This window comes from Aotus nancymaae, unplaced genomic scaffold, assembly GCF_030222135.1.
Source record: "Aotus nancymaae isolate 86718 unplaced genomic scaffold, 86718_ANA_hifiasm-v0.15.2.pri h1tg000040l, whole genome shotgun sequence".
In the NCBI taxonomy this organism is placed as follows: Eukaryota; Metazoa; Chordata; class Mammalia; order Primates; family Aotidae; genus Aotus; species Aotus nancymaae.
In genome coordinates this window covers 58322921-58337044 of record NW_026988454.1, presented here as the reverse complement: position 1 = coordinate 58337044, position 14124 = coordinate 58322921, and the positions used below count along the sequence as shown (strand labels likewise).

Here is a 14124-nt window from a genome sequence, read left to right as displayed (position 1 = left end):
TATTATATATAATTATATGTATTTTTATATATATATATTTAGAGAAGTTCACTTGTATAAATAGAAATAATTAGAATTACTTTACTCATGTTTCTAGGAGTTTCTGGGGTCAAATGAGAAAAAAGTCAGGGGCTGGGGAGAGAAGGATAATTTATACTTAGGAGAGCCCATCCTGCTTTAAGCCAAGATGGTTGCATGCACCAGTGTCTGCTTTGCTCCACTGGGTAATGGATTCTCGATCACATAGGCACTGTAGTCTCCTATTGAATTTTCAGTGGAAAGGGGAGAAAGGTCTTGCAAAGCTGGTTCTACAACCATTCAGGAGGCTAAAGTCAATAGTCTGGCTACTGATTAGTGGGAAATTAGTTTAAAGTTGGTCAGATGTACCTTGAATGCCAGATGAGTTTGGAGTAGATTAAATAGGGTTATAGGTTTTGAGCAGTCTCTGATAAAATGAATAGAAAGCCTGACTTTACAGATAAAGTGACTAGTAAGCACTGTAGCATGGAGTTTGTGTGCATGTGTGAGAAGATGGCATACAATGGCTTCATTTTCAATATAACATCGTAACGTGGCTGAAAACCTAACAGCAAGGACATGAAAGTTTTGATTAGGTATTATAAGAGCAAGTACTCTTCAGAAGGAGCCTAAGAACAGCCAGAGGAGCAATATAAGGGTACTGATTTCCAAGAAACATAAATGCGTCAGGAGATAGATGATATGAAAAGATACTAAAGGCGTTCAGTGACAAACTTTGTTCTGGAACCAGCTTACTTGTCCTTCCTCCCTTTCCTGGAGGCAGCTGTCATTCAACTCTTCTCAGAGTCCCTAATTCTCCCTCCTGCCTAGCTAGGAAAGAGGAGAGAAAACTAAGCTGCAATAAAGTGGTTCTTTGAAGTATAAAAAGCATAAGAATAAGTTAATGGGGAGGGGATGGGTTTTGATTATGTGTGTGTCTGTGTGCATATGCACTCCAAGCACCTGAATAATTTGGCCCAGAGAAAAACATCTCTTTATGAACACAGAAAGAGACTAACCTTATTCCAAACATGCAGTGAATATAGTTCCAAATTGCCCGTCTAAGCATTGAGGTATCAACATCTTTGTGCATTGCCATTGTATTATAAGTAAGATTGTAAGCAATGTGAAATTTTTCATCAATCAACTGTCCCACATCTGGATAAAGGCGATTTACCAAAGAATAACCATGATCTTCCCAGCAATAGTCCTAAATACAGGGAATAGGACAAATGTGAATAATTAAAATGTGGCCAAGTACAGTTCTATATCTACAGCTCTGTAGTATATAAAAATCATTGCCATTTGGCTGACAATCCAACTGGCTTTCATCCCTAACTCCCAGCTTCACTTGCACTACAATCTTACGTTTTCAATTTCCATACTGCAACATGCAAAAGGTGTTTTATAACGCAGTGAATTTAAAAATTAATGGAGAATTTAAATCTCCTTCTCTTTCTTTAGTCTTGTCTCAAAAAACAAAAACGAAAACAAACTAATAGTCTCTTCACCTTACACATCCGCCTTTGTCTCTTTCACACTCCCTCCACTTAGCTCCCAGATGTGACCAGCTTGCGAGTCCCCTCTCCTTTTCCATTGCAGTAGCCATTCAAATGGTCTTCAAATTATGAGTGTGTGTGTGTGTTTTAAGAGACAAGTTCTCACTCTGTTGACCAGGATGGAGTGCAATGGTGTGATCACAGCTCACTGCAGCCTCCAACTCCTGGGCTCAAGTGATCCTCCCTGTCTCAGCCTCCTAACTGGAACTATAGGCACAGGTCACCTTGCTTGGCTAGTTTTTTAAATTATTTGTAGAGACAGGGTCTTGTTTTACTGACCATGCTAGTCTTGAATGCTTGGCCTCAGTGATTTTCTCATCTTGGTCTCTCAAAGTGCTGGGATTACATGTGGGAGCCACCCATCTGCCCAGATTTTTGAGTTTTTAACTCAACACATCCATCACCCATTCCTTCTCCTCCTACCCCCACTTCTGCCTTTTAGCTCTATTAACTAAGTCTCCTAATTAGTTTTCCTACATTAAATCTCCTTGCCTTTCTTTCCACCTGAAACAAAACTTAATAAGCCCCTACTTCTTTGTTGCTTTCCTAAAAACACCTCTTTGATATTATGCCATCATTCTGGTCAAAGCCTACAAACCCCACTTAATCTACTGTAAACTGCTTTGGCATTTAAGGCACACCTAACCAATTTTAAACTCATAATTGAATTCTCTATGCCTTTTATTACCACTAATCAGAAGTAGGAATCCTTAGCTTGAAGCTCTCAGCAGCCAGCCAATGTTTTTATAATTCCTTCCCTCACTCTATCCCTCAACCTAAGCCTTATTGTCTAGTCTCCTCTACTTACAATACCCTTTTTACCATCCAAATTACTCAAATTCTAATCTCCCTCCATAAAATTTCTAGCCCACATGATGTCTTCAATTTGTATTGTATAATTATCCTAACTATACAATAATTTTGCCCCTTAGTTTATTTATTTTTATTTCTTGAGACAGGGTCCCCACTCTGTCACCCAGGCTGGAGTACAATGGCTCCATCACAGCTCACTGCAGCCTCAACCTTCCAGGCTCAAGTGATCTTTCTATCTCAGCCTCCTGAGTATATAGGACCACAGGTGCACACCAGCACACGTGGCTTTTTTTTTTTTTTTTAGAAACAGGGTTTCCCCATGTTGGCCAGGCTGGTCTTGGAACGCCTGGCTCAGGTGATCCTCAGCCTCCCTCCTGCTGGGATTACAGGCAGGAGACATTGTGTCAGGCCCCTTAGTTTCTTGAACAAAGAAACAAAATCTTATGCTTCTCAAATATTTTCATAATTCTGGTAAAATAGTTATTATTTAACACTGGACCCTAGCAATATTTGGGAATGTTGGGAGTATTAACTCATCTGAATTAAATACTTACCTATTTAAATATTTATACAGTAAAATTTTTAAGATATACATACATTTAAAACTACAGTATGACTTCACGGATGGATCAGAAGCAGTCTTTGAGCTGTTATTCTAAAACAAGAAGAGATACTGCCTGCAAAGCATTTCACATAGTTCTCAAGTATAAGTGGCTCTTTTGTATTTTAAGTCAGTCTGAGATATTTCTAGTCAATCATGTGCATATAAATTGAAATTTTACCTGGACACGAAATGTTGGAACATGCATCCCATGTCTAGAGAAATCTTTATAGCCATAGCTAGTATCCTCAAAATGACGAGATACGTCTCTTGCTGGTGTAACTTCTTCATCATCTGGGAAAAAGCCATTGAAAGTTTTTAAAAAATAGGATGCTAGTTAAAATTGATTTTACCCATAGCAAGTAAAAATGGCATAGCCCTTTCTCTGATACTGAGTAACCAATATCAACCAAAATAGTCTTATAACTATACAAAGACATAGCTTACTTGCTAGTAAACAGAATCTAGTAAAAGAAGATTCTCTGTTATAAAATGAAAACTCATAGTTGAATTCTCTTATGCCTTTTTATTGCCTCTTTCACAGACCCCTTCTCTCTCTCCCCATTCTAATTTATATATATTAGGTTCTACTTATTCAAAGTGTGAACATACTTTTGGATAGTCTTTAAGATAACTATAAAAATCAGCTATGGTCTAAAATTTAGCACTTATTTTTGTTCAATATTAATGACACAGAGTATGTGATATGAAAGAAAGAAATCTCATGAGTTAACAGTTTTACAGTGCTACCTGCACTGTGCCTAAGACTTTCTGGACTATCATGTTTAGGAGTTGAGATTATAGTTTCATGTAAGTGTAGCATTAGATGACAACTCTCTATCTTCAGGCATAGAAACAAAAATTTTTCCTGGAAGAAAAACAAGCTAACATCCAACCTCCATTTAAACAAATTTGATTGTTTCTTTGCTATTAAGAAACTTGGTGTTTTAATTCTTATACTCTTTCTCCCACTCTATTGGAGACACTTCATAAACTTTTTGTCCTTTAAATTATCTGGTTTATATATTATTTCCCGTAGCCTGCAAATAGATAAAGGTTAAACATAGAGAATTTAAGTTGTTGTTGGTAATTGAATAAATATCTCCTCTTGCTATGTTGCCCAAACTGGTTTGGAACTCCTGGCTTCAAGGTGATCCTCCCACCTCAGCTTCTTGAGTGGCTAGTACTACAGGTACACACTGCTGTGCCCAAGAAATCACAGAATTTTAATGCTGGAAGCAATCTCAGGACTATTTCCTCATATTAAAGAAGAGAGGCGTGGACAATATAGCAAGACCCCATCTCTACAAGAAAAATTTAAAAACAACTAGGTGTGGTGGCACATGTCTGTAGTCCTAGCTACTTAGGAAGCTGAGGCAGGATGATTGAGCCTAGGAGTTTGAGGTTACAGTGAGCTAGGATCATGCCGCTGCACTCCAGCCTGGCAACAAAGCAAAACCCTGTTTGTTTCTTAAAAAAAAAAAAAAAAAAAAAAAGAGAGAAAAAAGGGAGCATTCATATGTTAACTGACTTAGTCAAGTTCACAAAGCTCATTAGAAGTAATTTTAGTACCAGAATCCAAATTAAATGTCCTCCCTCTTAGTCTAGGCTGTTTTCACTTTTAACCTTTTCTTAGTTGCTTGCTGTAAAAATTATTTGTAAATAGGAATACCTACACAATAGCCTCTCTAAAAGGAAGGGCATATTTAGATTGATGCTTTAGAACTTATTTAAATTCTCTAAATAAAAAGCTGAGTTTGCAATAATTATATTGGCTATGTAATGGTTGTTCTTACCTGAAGAGAAGACAAACATACTCTCTCTTTTTTCTATTTCAAAACGTGAAGCCATCTCTTCCTGACTTGCCTCTTCTTCATCTCGACATTCCTGTAACTGCCTCATCTTTTCCATGAGGGCTTCAACCTCAAAGAAAGAATCACTTACCTGAAGACAAAATATAATTAATGTTACATGTGGCAGACATAGAATATACATGAATTATCCTTTATTAAGTCTGTCTCATAAGAGTTGTATCTTAATAGAATATAGGGAAAATATTCTTATAATTTTAATGTACATGAATGAATAAAAAACAATTATTTTGGTCTATTAGGAATACCGACATGCAGATTTTAAAATATAAGAAAAAAATGATTTTAAGAACACATTCTAATGCTTTTATCTTATAAAATTAGCAATAATGTCATTAATATTTATGCTGTTTTAAAAACTAAACACTGTCAATTTAAAATAGAACTAAGTTAACTTCTACTTGCTTAATCTTCAAATAAATAAGATACACAAAGTAAAAGTGGTTTTGCATCCACTCTGTACACTGGGCATACATACTGTCACTGTGTCTATCATCTTTAGTAATTAGCTCTATTTATACAATTTACCAATTAAACATGAAACGTGTGTTTACATGGCTAGAGTTAGCCACCTGACCTCTGCAAATGGATCTGGCAGCTGTCACTTGCTGGGATGACTACAGCAGTGTCACACGTAGAATAATGGGTCTGACAAAGGACTGGCCAAGTGGTCTTGCACTAGTCAAATCAGTTATACTTCTATACCCTGTTGCATTCTTGCTACAAAAGCTAGATCAAATCTATGCAATTTATATCTTTCTTATAAAATAAATATATTAAGAAGTCTTGGTTGGGCTAGTGGCTCACACCTGTAATCCCAGCATTTTGGGAGCCCAACGCAGGATAATTGCTTGAGCCCAGGAGTTCAAGGCTGCAGTGAGCTATGACTGTACCATTGCACTCCAGCCTGGACAAAAGACTGAGACTTTGTATCAAAAAGAAAAAAAAAAAAGTCTTAATCTCAAATCTCAATGTATACATACGAAATTGATGTTTCCTCCTTTATAAATTTATTTTGCCAGGAATGTTTTTAAGACCTCCGTCTTCCACTCTTTCTGGATTCCACCCATTGATCCTTCAGATAGCAGCTTACATGCTTCTAAATACTATCATTTACCCCACAAGCTGTAATCATTCTAACACAACCCTCTCCTCTTTCCTTCGCAATCATAATTTATAATTGTTATTTGCATGATATTGATTTAATGCCTGCTCCCTTCCCAGGCCAAACCTTCAGAAAGGTAGGAGATCTGTCTGGTTTATCTGTATATATCCCACACCTAACATAGTACCTGGTACACAGGAGATATTAAAAAAAATACTTGCTATAGAATGACTGCCAGAATAATTCTAGATTAAGAGACAATCTATATCACTTGTGCTTTATACTTTCTTTTGATCCAAACAGTTACACTGAAATGCCCAGTACTAAGCCCTTTCGCTAATGCTTTCATGATGGGAAGAGTTTCTGTGATGGTGCTGAAGATTCTTCTGGTGCATGCATTTTCCCCATAGTTATTCTTGACACAGGGTCAGTAACCAAATAAACAATGAGCTGAAAAGGATTAGGTTACATGATAGGATGATTCAAAGTTTAAAAAAGGTCTCTTTCAACTCACATTATCTCTCATTATCTGTTTACCCATTCTCCTCTTAAAATAAAGAGCCCAAATTGCAAGTATTCTTAGGAAAGATAATTCTTGATAAATTATATTGAAATAAGAGGGAAAGAAAACGAAGTAGGTTTCTTTGTTCCTTGACTGATCTGCCAAAGTTGTTAGGGTTAAAAAAAATTAAGGCATTTCGTTTTAATATTAAAATATTAACACTGTAAGAAAATTCTTTTTTTCTTTATAAATTACCCAGTCTTGGGTATGTTTTTATTAGCAGCATGAGAAAAGAATCATACACCAATACTTAGAAGCAACCAACGTGTCCTTCAGTAGCTACTGGAATAAAGAAATGTTGGTACATCCAGAAAAATTATTCAATGCTAAAAAGAAACTCAGTATCAAGTCATGAACAGACATGGGTTGATTCTTACAAGAATCAACAATACTACATTAATATTATAATTTAAATGCATATTACTAAGTGAAAGAAGCCAATCTGAAAAGGCTACATACTGTATGATTCCAACTAACATTCTGGAAAAAGCAAAACTATGGAGATAGTAAAAAAAAATGAGTAAGCAGTTGCCCAGGTTAGGAGGGAGGGAAAATTCTTGTTTGTTACCATTTGTATCTGAAGAACTGAGTCAGATACTGGATATGTGTGGCCTGGTGGTGGCACCACCTGAACACCTAAAGAACAAGCTACATCAGCTCACTGTCAAGTGTCATCAGTGTGGGCCACAAACCTTCTAAAAGTATACAACTTACCTGGGAATAGGAAGCTTATCTATTAGAGAAATAAAAATTATCTTCTTTCGGTATTCATCCTTTTAGTAGGATAACTAGAAACAATCAAGTACTTTTTTCTTTAGTCTTGTACTAAATTATTGGTAGCAAGGGCAAGAATCCATCTCCTAGCATTCTAGCAACTGAATACTCTCTTGGATCCTCTTCTGATCACCAAGCTTTGATTAATCAGTGGTCATATGCAGGCCTATGATATGAATCTAGGCAGTGGTCTTTGGCAGTGTCAGGACAGTGCTATGATCAATCTTGGGAAAATTATTTCTTGTACTAATTACACCATAAGTAAATGCCACCTCTATTTAGCACCTGATAAATGCAAAGTGCTGGCATTTTACTTCTTTAGAGACATTTCATTTAAATCTCACAATAACTTGTGTTTTATTTTTATTTATACATGAAAGAACTGAGATTCAATAACATGCCCAAAGTCAAATATATAAGTTAAAGGCAATTCAACCTGCCCACATCTATTTTGAAGGGATAACATAACTCAGAAAATGCATACAAAGTGTTCAGATGGCTGTGGTACTACTTCTATGATTTATTTTTCACTATAGCAAAGGAATGCAGGAGGTGATTTTGATTCATCATAAATAGGAATTAAAATTTGCTTATAGAAAACTGAACTTGCTCTGTTTCAAAAGAGTAACAAACCTGAGAATATATAAAAGCCAGGAAGAGAAGGAATAGAGGTGAAAGCATTTTAACAAATTTGCATTCACTTGATATCACCTTCTATATTGGTGCAAAATTAAACATGAAAAAATTTATAAAGATAAATTTCCAGGTCAAAATTGATTATATCTTCTGAAAGATAAAAAGGTAAGAAGTCAGGCTGTTTCTTTTAGGCAGAAGAGAAGAATGTGATTGGCACAAAAATCACAGTGTGGCCCACTAGGCCACACTATTTTCAGCCTTCCCTCATCTCACCGTAGTAGCCATTCAATATTATTTGGCCCTGATGGGACACATGCTGTTGGCTCCTGATTCTAAAATTATCTGAGTGTAAACTCCTAGAAGGTCTTAGAGTTTTGTATATCACTTTTATATAATTTTGAATAGCACCTAGACTAGTGATGAGCATGTGAGGCAGTCAATAAAACCTTACTGAATGAATAGATACAGGGGCCCAATATCTCCACAGACTTAACAGGGTGGGTTTTTCTTCACCCTTCAAGCCAATTGAAGAAATAATATAACCGCAATTATTGTGATTAGTTTTATGACAATCTCATGACAAATAATGAATACTTACAGAAACATTTTCTGCTGAGTTGACCTGCATCTCATCCACACTGTGATTGCCATTTGTAATGTCACAGATGCAGTAGTTGCTAACAGAAGGAGGTCTGAACGTGTGGCCACCATCACAATGAATTTCTGGACTGATTCCACAGCCAAATGTGAACGAGGCAAGAGAATGATAGTGTGTGAGTAAAACTACTGCATGTACCAATTCCGCAAGGGACCAGCTGTGCTCTTCAGCTTTTAAAAGTCCCTTAGGGGGGAAAAAAGAGAATATGTTTTTGTACTGGGGTGTGGTAAAAGTGTACAGTTCATTTTAGTATTTTTGAAAACCTGATGAGTCACCATACAAAACCTAGTATAAAATTATCATTTGAAACATGTAGAACTCAGAATTTGTTAATTTTTATGAATATGCATTCACAAATAGAACTTAACATAATCTATTACGACAGTCACTATTCTGATTTTCTGAAATACTGACTTAGAATAGAATGGATTTTGCTTAAAAGTGGTTGCTGTATTTCAGATACTGGATTATGAATGAATTACTGTGTTGTTAGTTCAAAATCTCAAAACAAATGTAATAAATTTGTGTTTAAAAGTAGAAGCTGCTGTGTGAAATGCCTGTGTTTTGTTTATTTTAAGGCCTCCTCAAGCAATTTTTAAGATAGTGGCTTGAACGACTTGACTAAATATTCCTAGATCATCAAATTTTATTTATTTATTTTATTTTTTATGTTTTTTGAGACAGAGTCTTGCTCTGTTGGCCAGGCTGGAGTGCAGTGGCACAATCTTGACTCACTGCAACCTCTGTCTCCCAGGCCCAAGCAATTCTCCTGCCTCAGCCTCCCGATAGCTGGGATTACAGGCATGCGCCACCATGCCTGGCTAATTTTTATATTTTTAGTAGAGACATGGTGAAACATGTTGACCAGGCTGATCTCAAACTCCACCTGCCTCGGCCTCCCAAGTGCTGGGATTACAGGCATCAGCCACCGTGCCCAGCCTAAATTATATTTAAGTTATACATAAATTCTATAGTTCTTCTATTCAATTCTGTGTCCCTTCTGCTTCATTATCTATTTTGTAATCTTGCATAATTTTTCCTTGACAATATATAATAGGCACTGTATTAATTATATTCAAATCTTATATCTTCTTGATAATATCTTTAATTATCTAATAGTATCTATAAAGTAGACAAGACCAAAAGATGCATCTTTTAAGAATTTCTAGTGCATGGTATACAATTTTAGAGAACATCAATCTACTTTTACTTTATTACCTCTATTAATAAATAGAACCAGAACAAACTAGATTAACATGGCATTTAAAATGTAACATAAAGATGCACAACAATGAGATGCCACTTCACACTTATCAGAATGGCTGAAATCCAAAACACTGACACCAAAGCTGGCAAATATGTGGGCCAATAGCAATGTTTCTTCACTGCTTGTGGGAATGCAAACTGATAATGCCACTTTGGAAGACAGTTTCACAGTTTCTTACAAAGGTAAACACAGGCTTATCACATTATCCACAAATCGCACTTATTTACCCAAATGAGGTGGAAACTTTTGTCAACCAAAAAAACACAAAACAAGCAAAAAACAAAACAAAAAAACCTATACATGAATGTTTACAGCAGCTTCATTCATAATTGCCCAAAACTGGCAGTAACCAAGATGTCCTTCAATAGGTGAATGGATAAACACACTATGGTATATCCATACAATGGAGAATTACTCAGTGATAAAAAGAATGAACTATCAAGTCATGAAAAGACATGAAGAAGCCTTAAATGGATGTTGATAGATGAAAGAAGCCAGTCTGAAAAGCTATATACTTTTATATGATTCCAACTCTATGACATTCTGGAAAAGGCAAAACTATAGAGACAAGAAAAAGATGAGTGGTTGCAAGGGTTTAGGGGAAGGGGACAGGGATGAACAGGTGGAATCCACGGCATTTTTAGGGTACTGACTATTCCATATGATACTATAATGGACGTATGACATTAGGCATTTGTCGAAACTTGTAGAACCATATAATGCGAAGAGTGAACCCTAATGTGAACTATAGAGTTTAATTAATAGTAACATTATCAATACTGGTTCATTACAACAAATGTACCACACAAATGCTATATGTATAATAGAAGAAAATGTGAATCTGTGGGAAGAGGTTCAGGGGGTAGAAAATGGGAACTCTCTGTACTTTCTGTGCGATTTTTCTGTAATGGTAAAACTGCTCTAAAAACTAAAGTCTGAAATAACTCCCAAGATATATTACCTCATTACTTACCTCAATGTGTTCTTTGGTAATAAGCCAAGGTCTATGGGCTAACACTTTGTTGAGTTCTCCTAAATTCTGTAGTTTTTGAGGCGCATTCTCTAAACCATTGAGCCACTTGGGGTCTCCACCAACATGAAGGAAATCATTTACATGTAGGTTCACTAAGTAGGAGCACTGATGTCTTGCTGCAGCCTTAAGAGAAAACAAAAAGATTATTCTAATTATAAATATTAAACCTTGAACTAACTACAAATCCTTTTTATTTACAACTTGCAAAAGAGGTAATTAAGTTTACTGGTATGTTTTCAAATTTTTCTTAAACTACAGAAATGCAGTTCTTATATAAAAATTGTAAAAATTCAAATACAGTAAAAGAACCTTAGAAATATTTCAACAACAAAAATATCTGACAAAAGTATTTGAACTTTAGACATTTTATCTACATACCAACTTTCAGAACTTCAGATTAAGAAGAAACTTCAATTAAGGTGCCAATCATAAAATAATGGAATATTATTTACAAACTGAACAGGAAGCACCGCTTATGTCAGTGTGAACTATTTATAATAATGAAACAGAACTTGTGTTCTACTTTTCTTATTTAATAAAAAATGGTTCTCAGGAATGTATAAATATTTGTTTTTCTGTTACACTTGAGAGCATTCTTATTTTAAAATAGAAAAAAATAGAGACTACATAACAGGAATCGTATTACAAATCATAATATAAGTATCCCTGTGTTTAAAGTATTGTCTCTTAAAGACACTGATTAATAATAGGCAAAAAGAATTTCTCCCTGAATGTTTACAAACCATTATTCCAATGTAGTGCCGATAATGTAGGGGTAACGGCCCATCCATTTGCAGTAGATAGTGTTGAGTTTTTAAGAAACTTTCTAAATATTGTGGGTGGAAAACCATCACTAATGTAATGTTATCCAAACGGCCCAAAGCAGCAAAAGAATCTGCAAATAAAGCATGCATCTGTGCGTCTTCACTCCCCACTTGGAGGATCTGTATAAATGAGAGAAAAACCATGGTTACCAAAATTGTATATTGGTGTTAAGAGGGAAAAAAAAATATATGGGCTGCACTGTAAGTATCATTTAGAAGCAGATTAAATTTGGCTTAGTTACAAATTTAAACTCAACTGCTTGAAAGATACAGAAGAATAAACAGCCACATATAGTAGAGGATAAACAACAAAGGTTGAACATTAAAGGCCATCTAGATAGGCTGCTTGCAGAGTTGGCCAGAATCCAGATAAAGAAGCAGATTTAGATTATCAAACTTGCAGAGCTTGCAAACAGACACTAAAGCCTTTCTTTACAAAACCAGCTACTCTCACTAAATTTAAGAACTAAAATTAACTAATAGCATATAATTTTTATGAAAATAAAGCATAGATGCTTTTACACATATATAGAATTAAAGATCCAATCTAGCCTTGACATCAGCCAGTGGAGATGGTCAAGACTGAGTAACTCAGGTTATGGGCACACCTAAACAAAATCTAAATATAAGCAGATCGAGTATCACTGGTCAAAAAAAATCTTGGCTTTACTTAACATGGGAGTTAAAAAAAACATCATGAAATACTAGAAATCAACACACGTACAACAGCTTTTTAATCCTGCAAATTCACTGCCAAAGCATGATTAACTGCAACCAACTCTGACTAAAACATGTTGTTGACCAACAGTTCTTCAGATGCCAAGATGTGGGTCATGAAATCCCTTCCTTAAAAGCATACAGTTCACTATGTACTTTCACAAACAACATACCTCCTTTTCTGGGATGAATCTGCTTGGTCCCTGTCCTAGTGGTCGAGGAATTCTAATGCCAAGTTCCTAGAAAAGAAAATTACACCATCTCAGGCCTTTGGCAGTAAACAAAATGAACTGAGGCTAAAGGAATGGGAGGGAAAAACAACCAGTTGAACACAGACAGGCTTGTTTTGGTGATTTGTTTTCATGGCTGTGTGTATATATATATATACCATCTCTTCTGTTAGCATTGCATAGCTAACAACAGCTTATAATACAACTCTGACTAAAAACAATAAAACCTGTTTCACTAAAACCAGAGTTTTGCATAAAGTACTTGGCAGAAAGTCTAGAACAGAAAGTTCAGCACAGCAGCCAACCCTGTGGATCATCAGTGATACAAAATAAGACCAGTGTGTTTGTACATCTAAAACCCAACCAACCCAAATATCAATCCCTGTCAGAAAATGAGAAAGCAGTACCTCCAACCTAGGTGTCTTAAACTGGAAGAAGTGTAATTATTATATCTAAAACAACACCTCACAGTTAGAATATAAATTTATGAAAAATAACTAAATTCACAAGAGAGCACTACAGGGTATGTTTTCTCTGTGGTTAAATAAAACAATTTTAGAGAAACTCATTTTGTTTGTAAGCTTGCCTTAAATTGTTTTTATTTATAGGATGTCATCAACCTTGCCCACATTATATTTTAGAGAACTCAAACAATTGAGAAACAAATGGTTTTCTGACATTTGACACAGTGAATTTAGAATCCTGTACCTTATGTGATGGTGTAGTATGGTAGACAAGAACTGAAAATCTGTTAGGGTTTCCTTTCCCTCCTTCACCCTCCTATACTCTGTGCTTACAGAAATAAAATCAAAATAATTTATTTCCACATTTTTGTTCTGTTTTGAGGCCTATGTCCTATCTAGTGTCATTATAAATTTTTGTTTAGAATTTATACAATTAAAGATTAACTCCTTCATTCATATATATAAATATAATTAAATAATCTTATATAATTCTACTCACTGCTTTTAAAAGTTCTTCATGATATAAACCAGATGTTTTCCTTTTAAAGATAAAAAGTGAGGGTGGGGTGGAGGGGGTACACAGAGAGAAAGACATGTGGCAGCAATTCAAGAAATCTGGTCCCAGCAAATGAAAATCTTTAAAGCAGAACAGATTTTTAAAGACTAAGCAGGAAGGACAAAAGTCAAGATAATCTTTATTAGGAGAAATCAAGATTCAGAGTCAAAGTAGTCTATTATTTGCCGACAGAATTCATAAAATAATATATAAAAAAAATAATATTAGACTGGAGGTTGGTGATTTCTCCCTGGTTATTCCATCCTTACACTGAAGATACTAATGTTTTAACATTATACCCTTCATTAGAGGACACACTTAATTCACTGGTCTGGCCATGTATGTGTCTCAATTTTAACATCCTGTAATGAATGCCAGAGGAAAACACATCTCTGTTATTCAATATATAATTTTGGCACCAATACAGCCATTTATA

General features: G+C 35.4%; 2 protein-coding genes across 5 annotated transcripts in view; one reads left to right on the top strand and one right to left on the bottom strand.

Moving 5' to 3' along the window:
- The window catches only part of SESN1 (sestrin 1), a 108325-nt gene that overhangs the window by 3012 nt on the left and 91189 nt on the right, over nucleotides 1–14124 (bottom strand). For both annotated transcript variants that reach the window (XM_012438390.2, XM_012438393.2), the window contains exons 2-8: nucleotides 12612–12677; nucleotides 11641–11841; nucleotides 10838–11020; nucleotides 8538–8780; nucleotides 4788–4935; nucleotides 3173–3285; nucleotides 1038–1228 (exon numbers count right to left, since the gene is read on the bottom strand). In XM_012438390.2, coding sequence (XP_012293813.1) covers nucleotides 1038–1228; nucleotides 3173–3285; nucleotides 4788–4935; nucleotides 8538–8780; nucleotides 10838–11020; nucleotides 11641–11841; nucleotides 12612–12677 — 1145 coding nt within the window. The remainder of the gene's footprint in view (nucleotides 1–1037; nucleotides 1229–3172; nucleotides 3286–4787; nucleotides 4936–8537; nucleotides 8781–10837; nucleotides 11021–11640; nucleotides 11842–12611; nucleotides 12678–14124) is intronic.
- The window catches only part of ARMC2 (armadillo repeat containing 2), a 159932-nt gene that overhangs the window by 139183 nt on the left and 6625 nt on the right, over nucleotides 1–14124 (top strand). For 2 of the 3 annotated variants that reach the window (XM_064360796.1, XM_064360798.1), the window contains one exon: nucleotides 8605–8655. The exons of the other annotated variant lie outside the window; for it this stretch is intronic. The gene's annotated coding sequence lies outside the window, so the exon portion shown is untranslated. Of the gene's footprint in view, nucleotides 1–8604; nucleotides 8656–14124 lie in introns of those variants that run through there. 3 annotated transcript variants of the gene reach the window in all.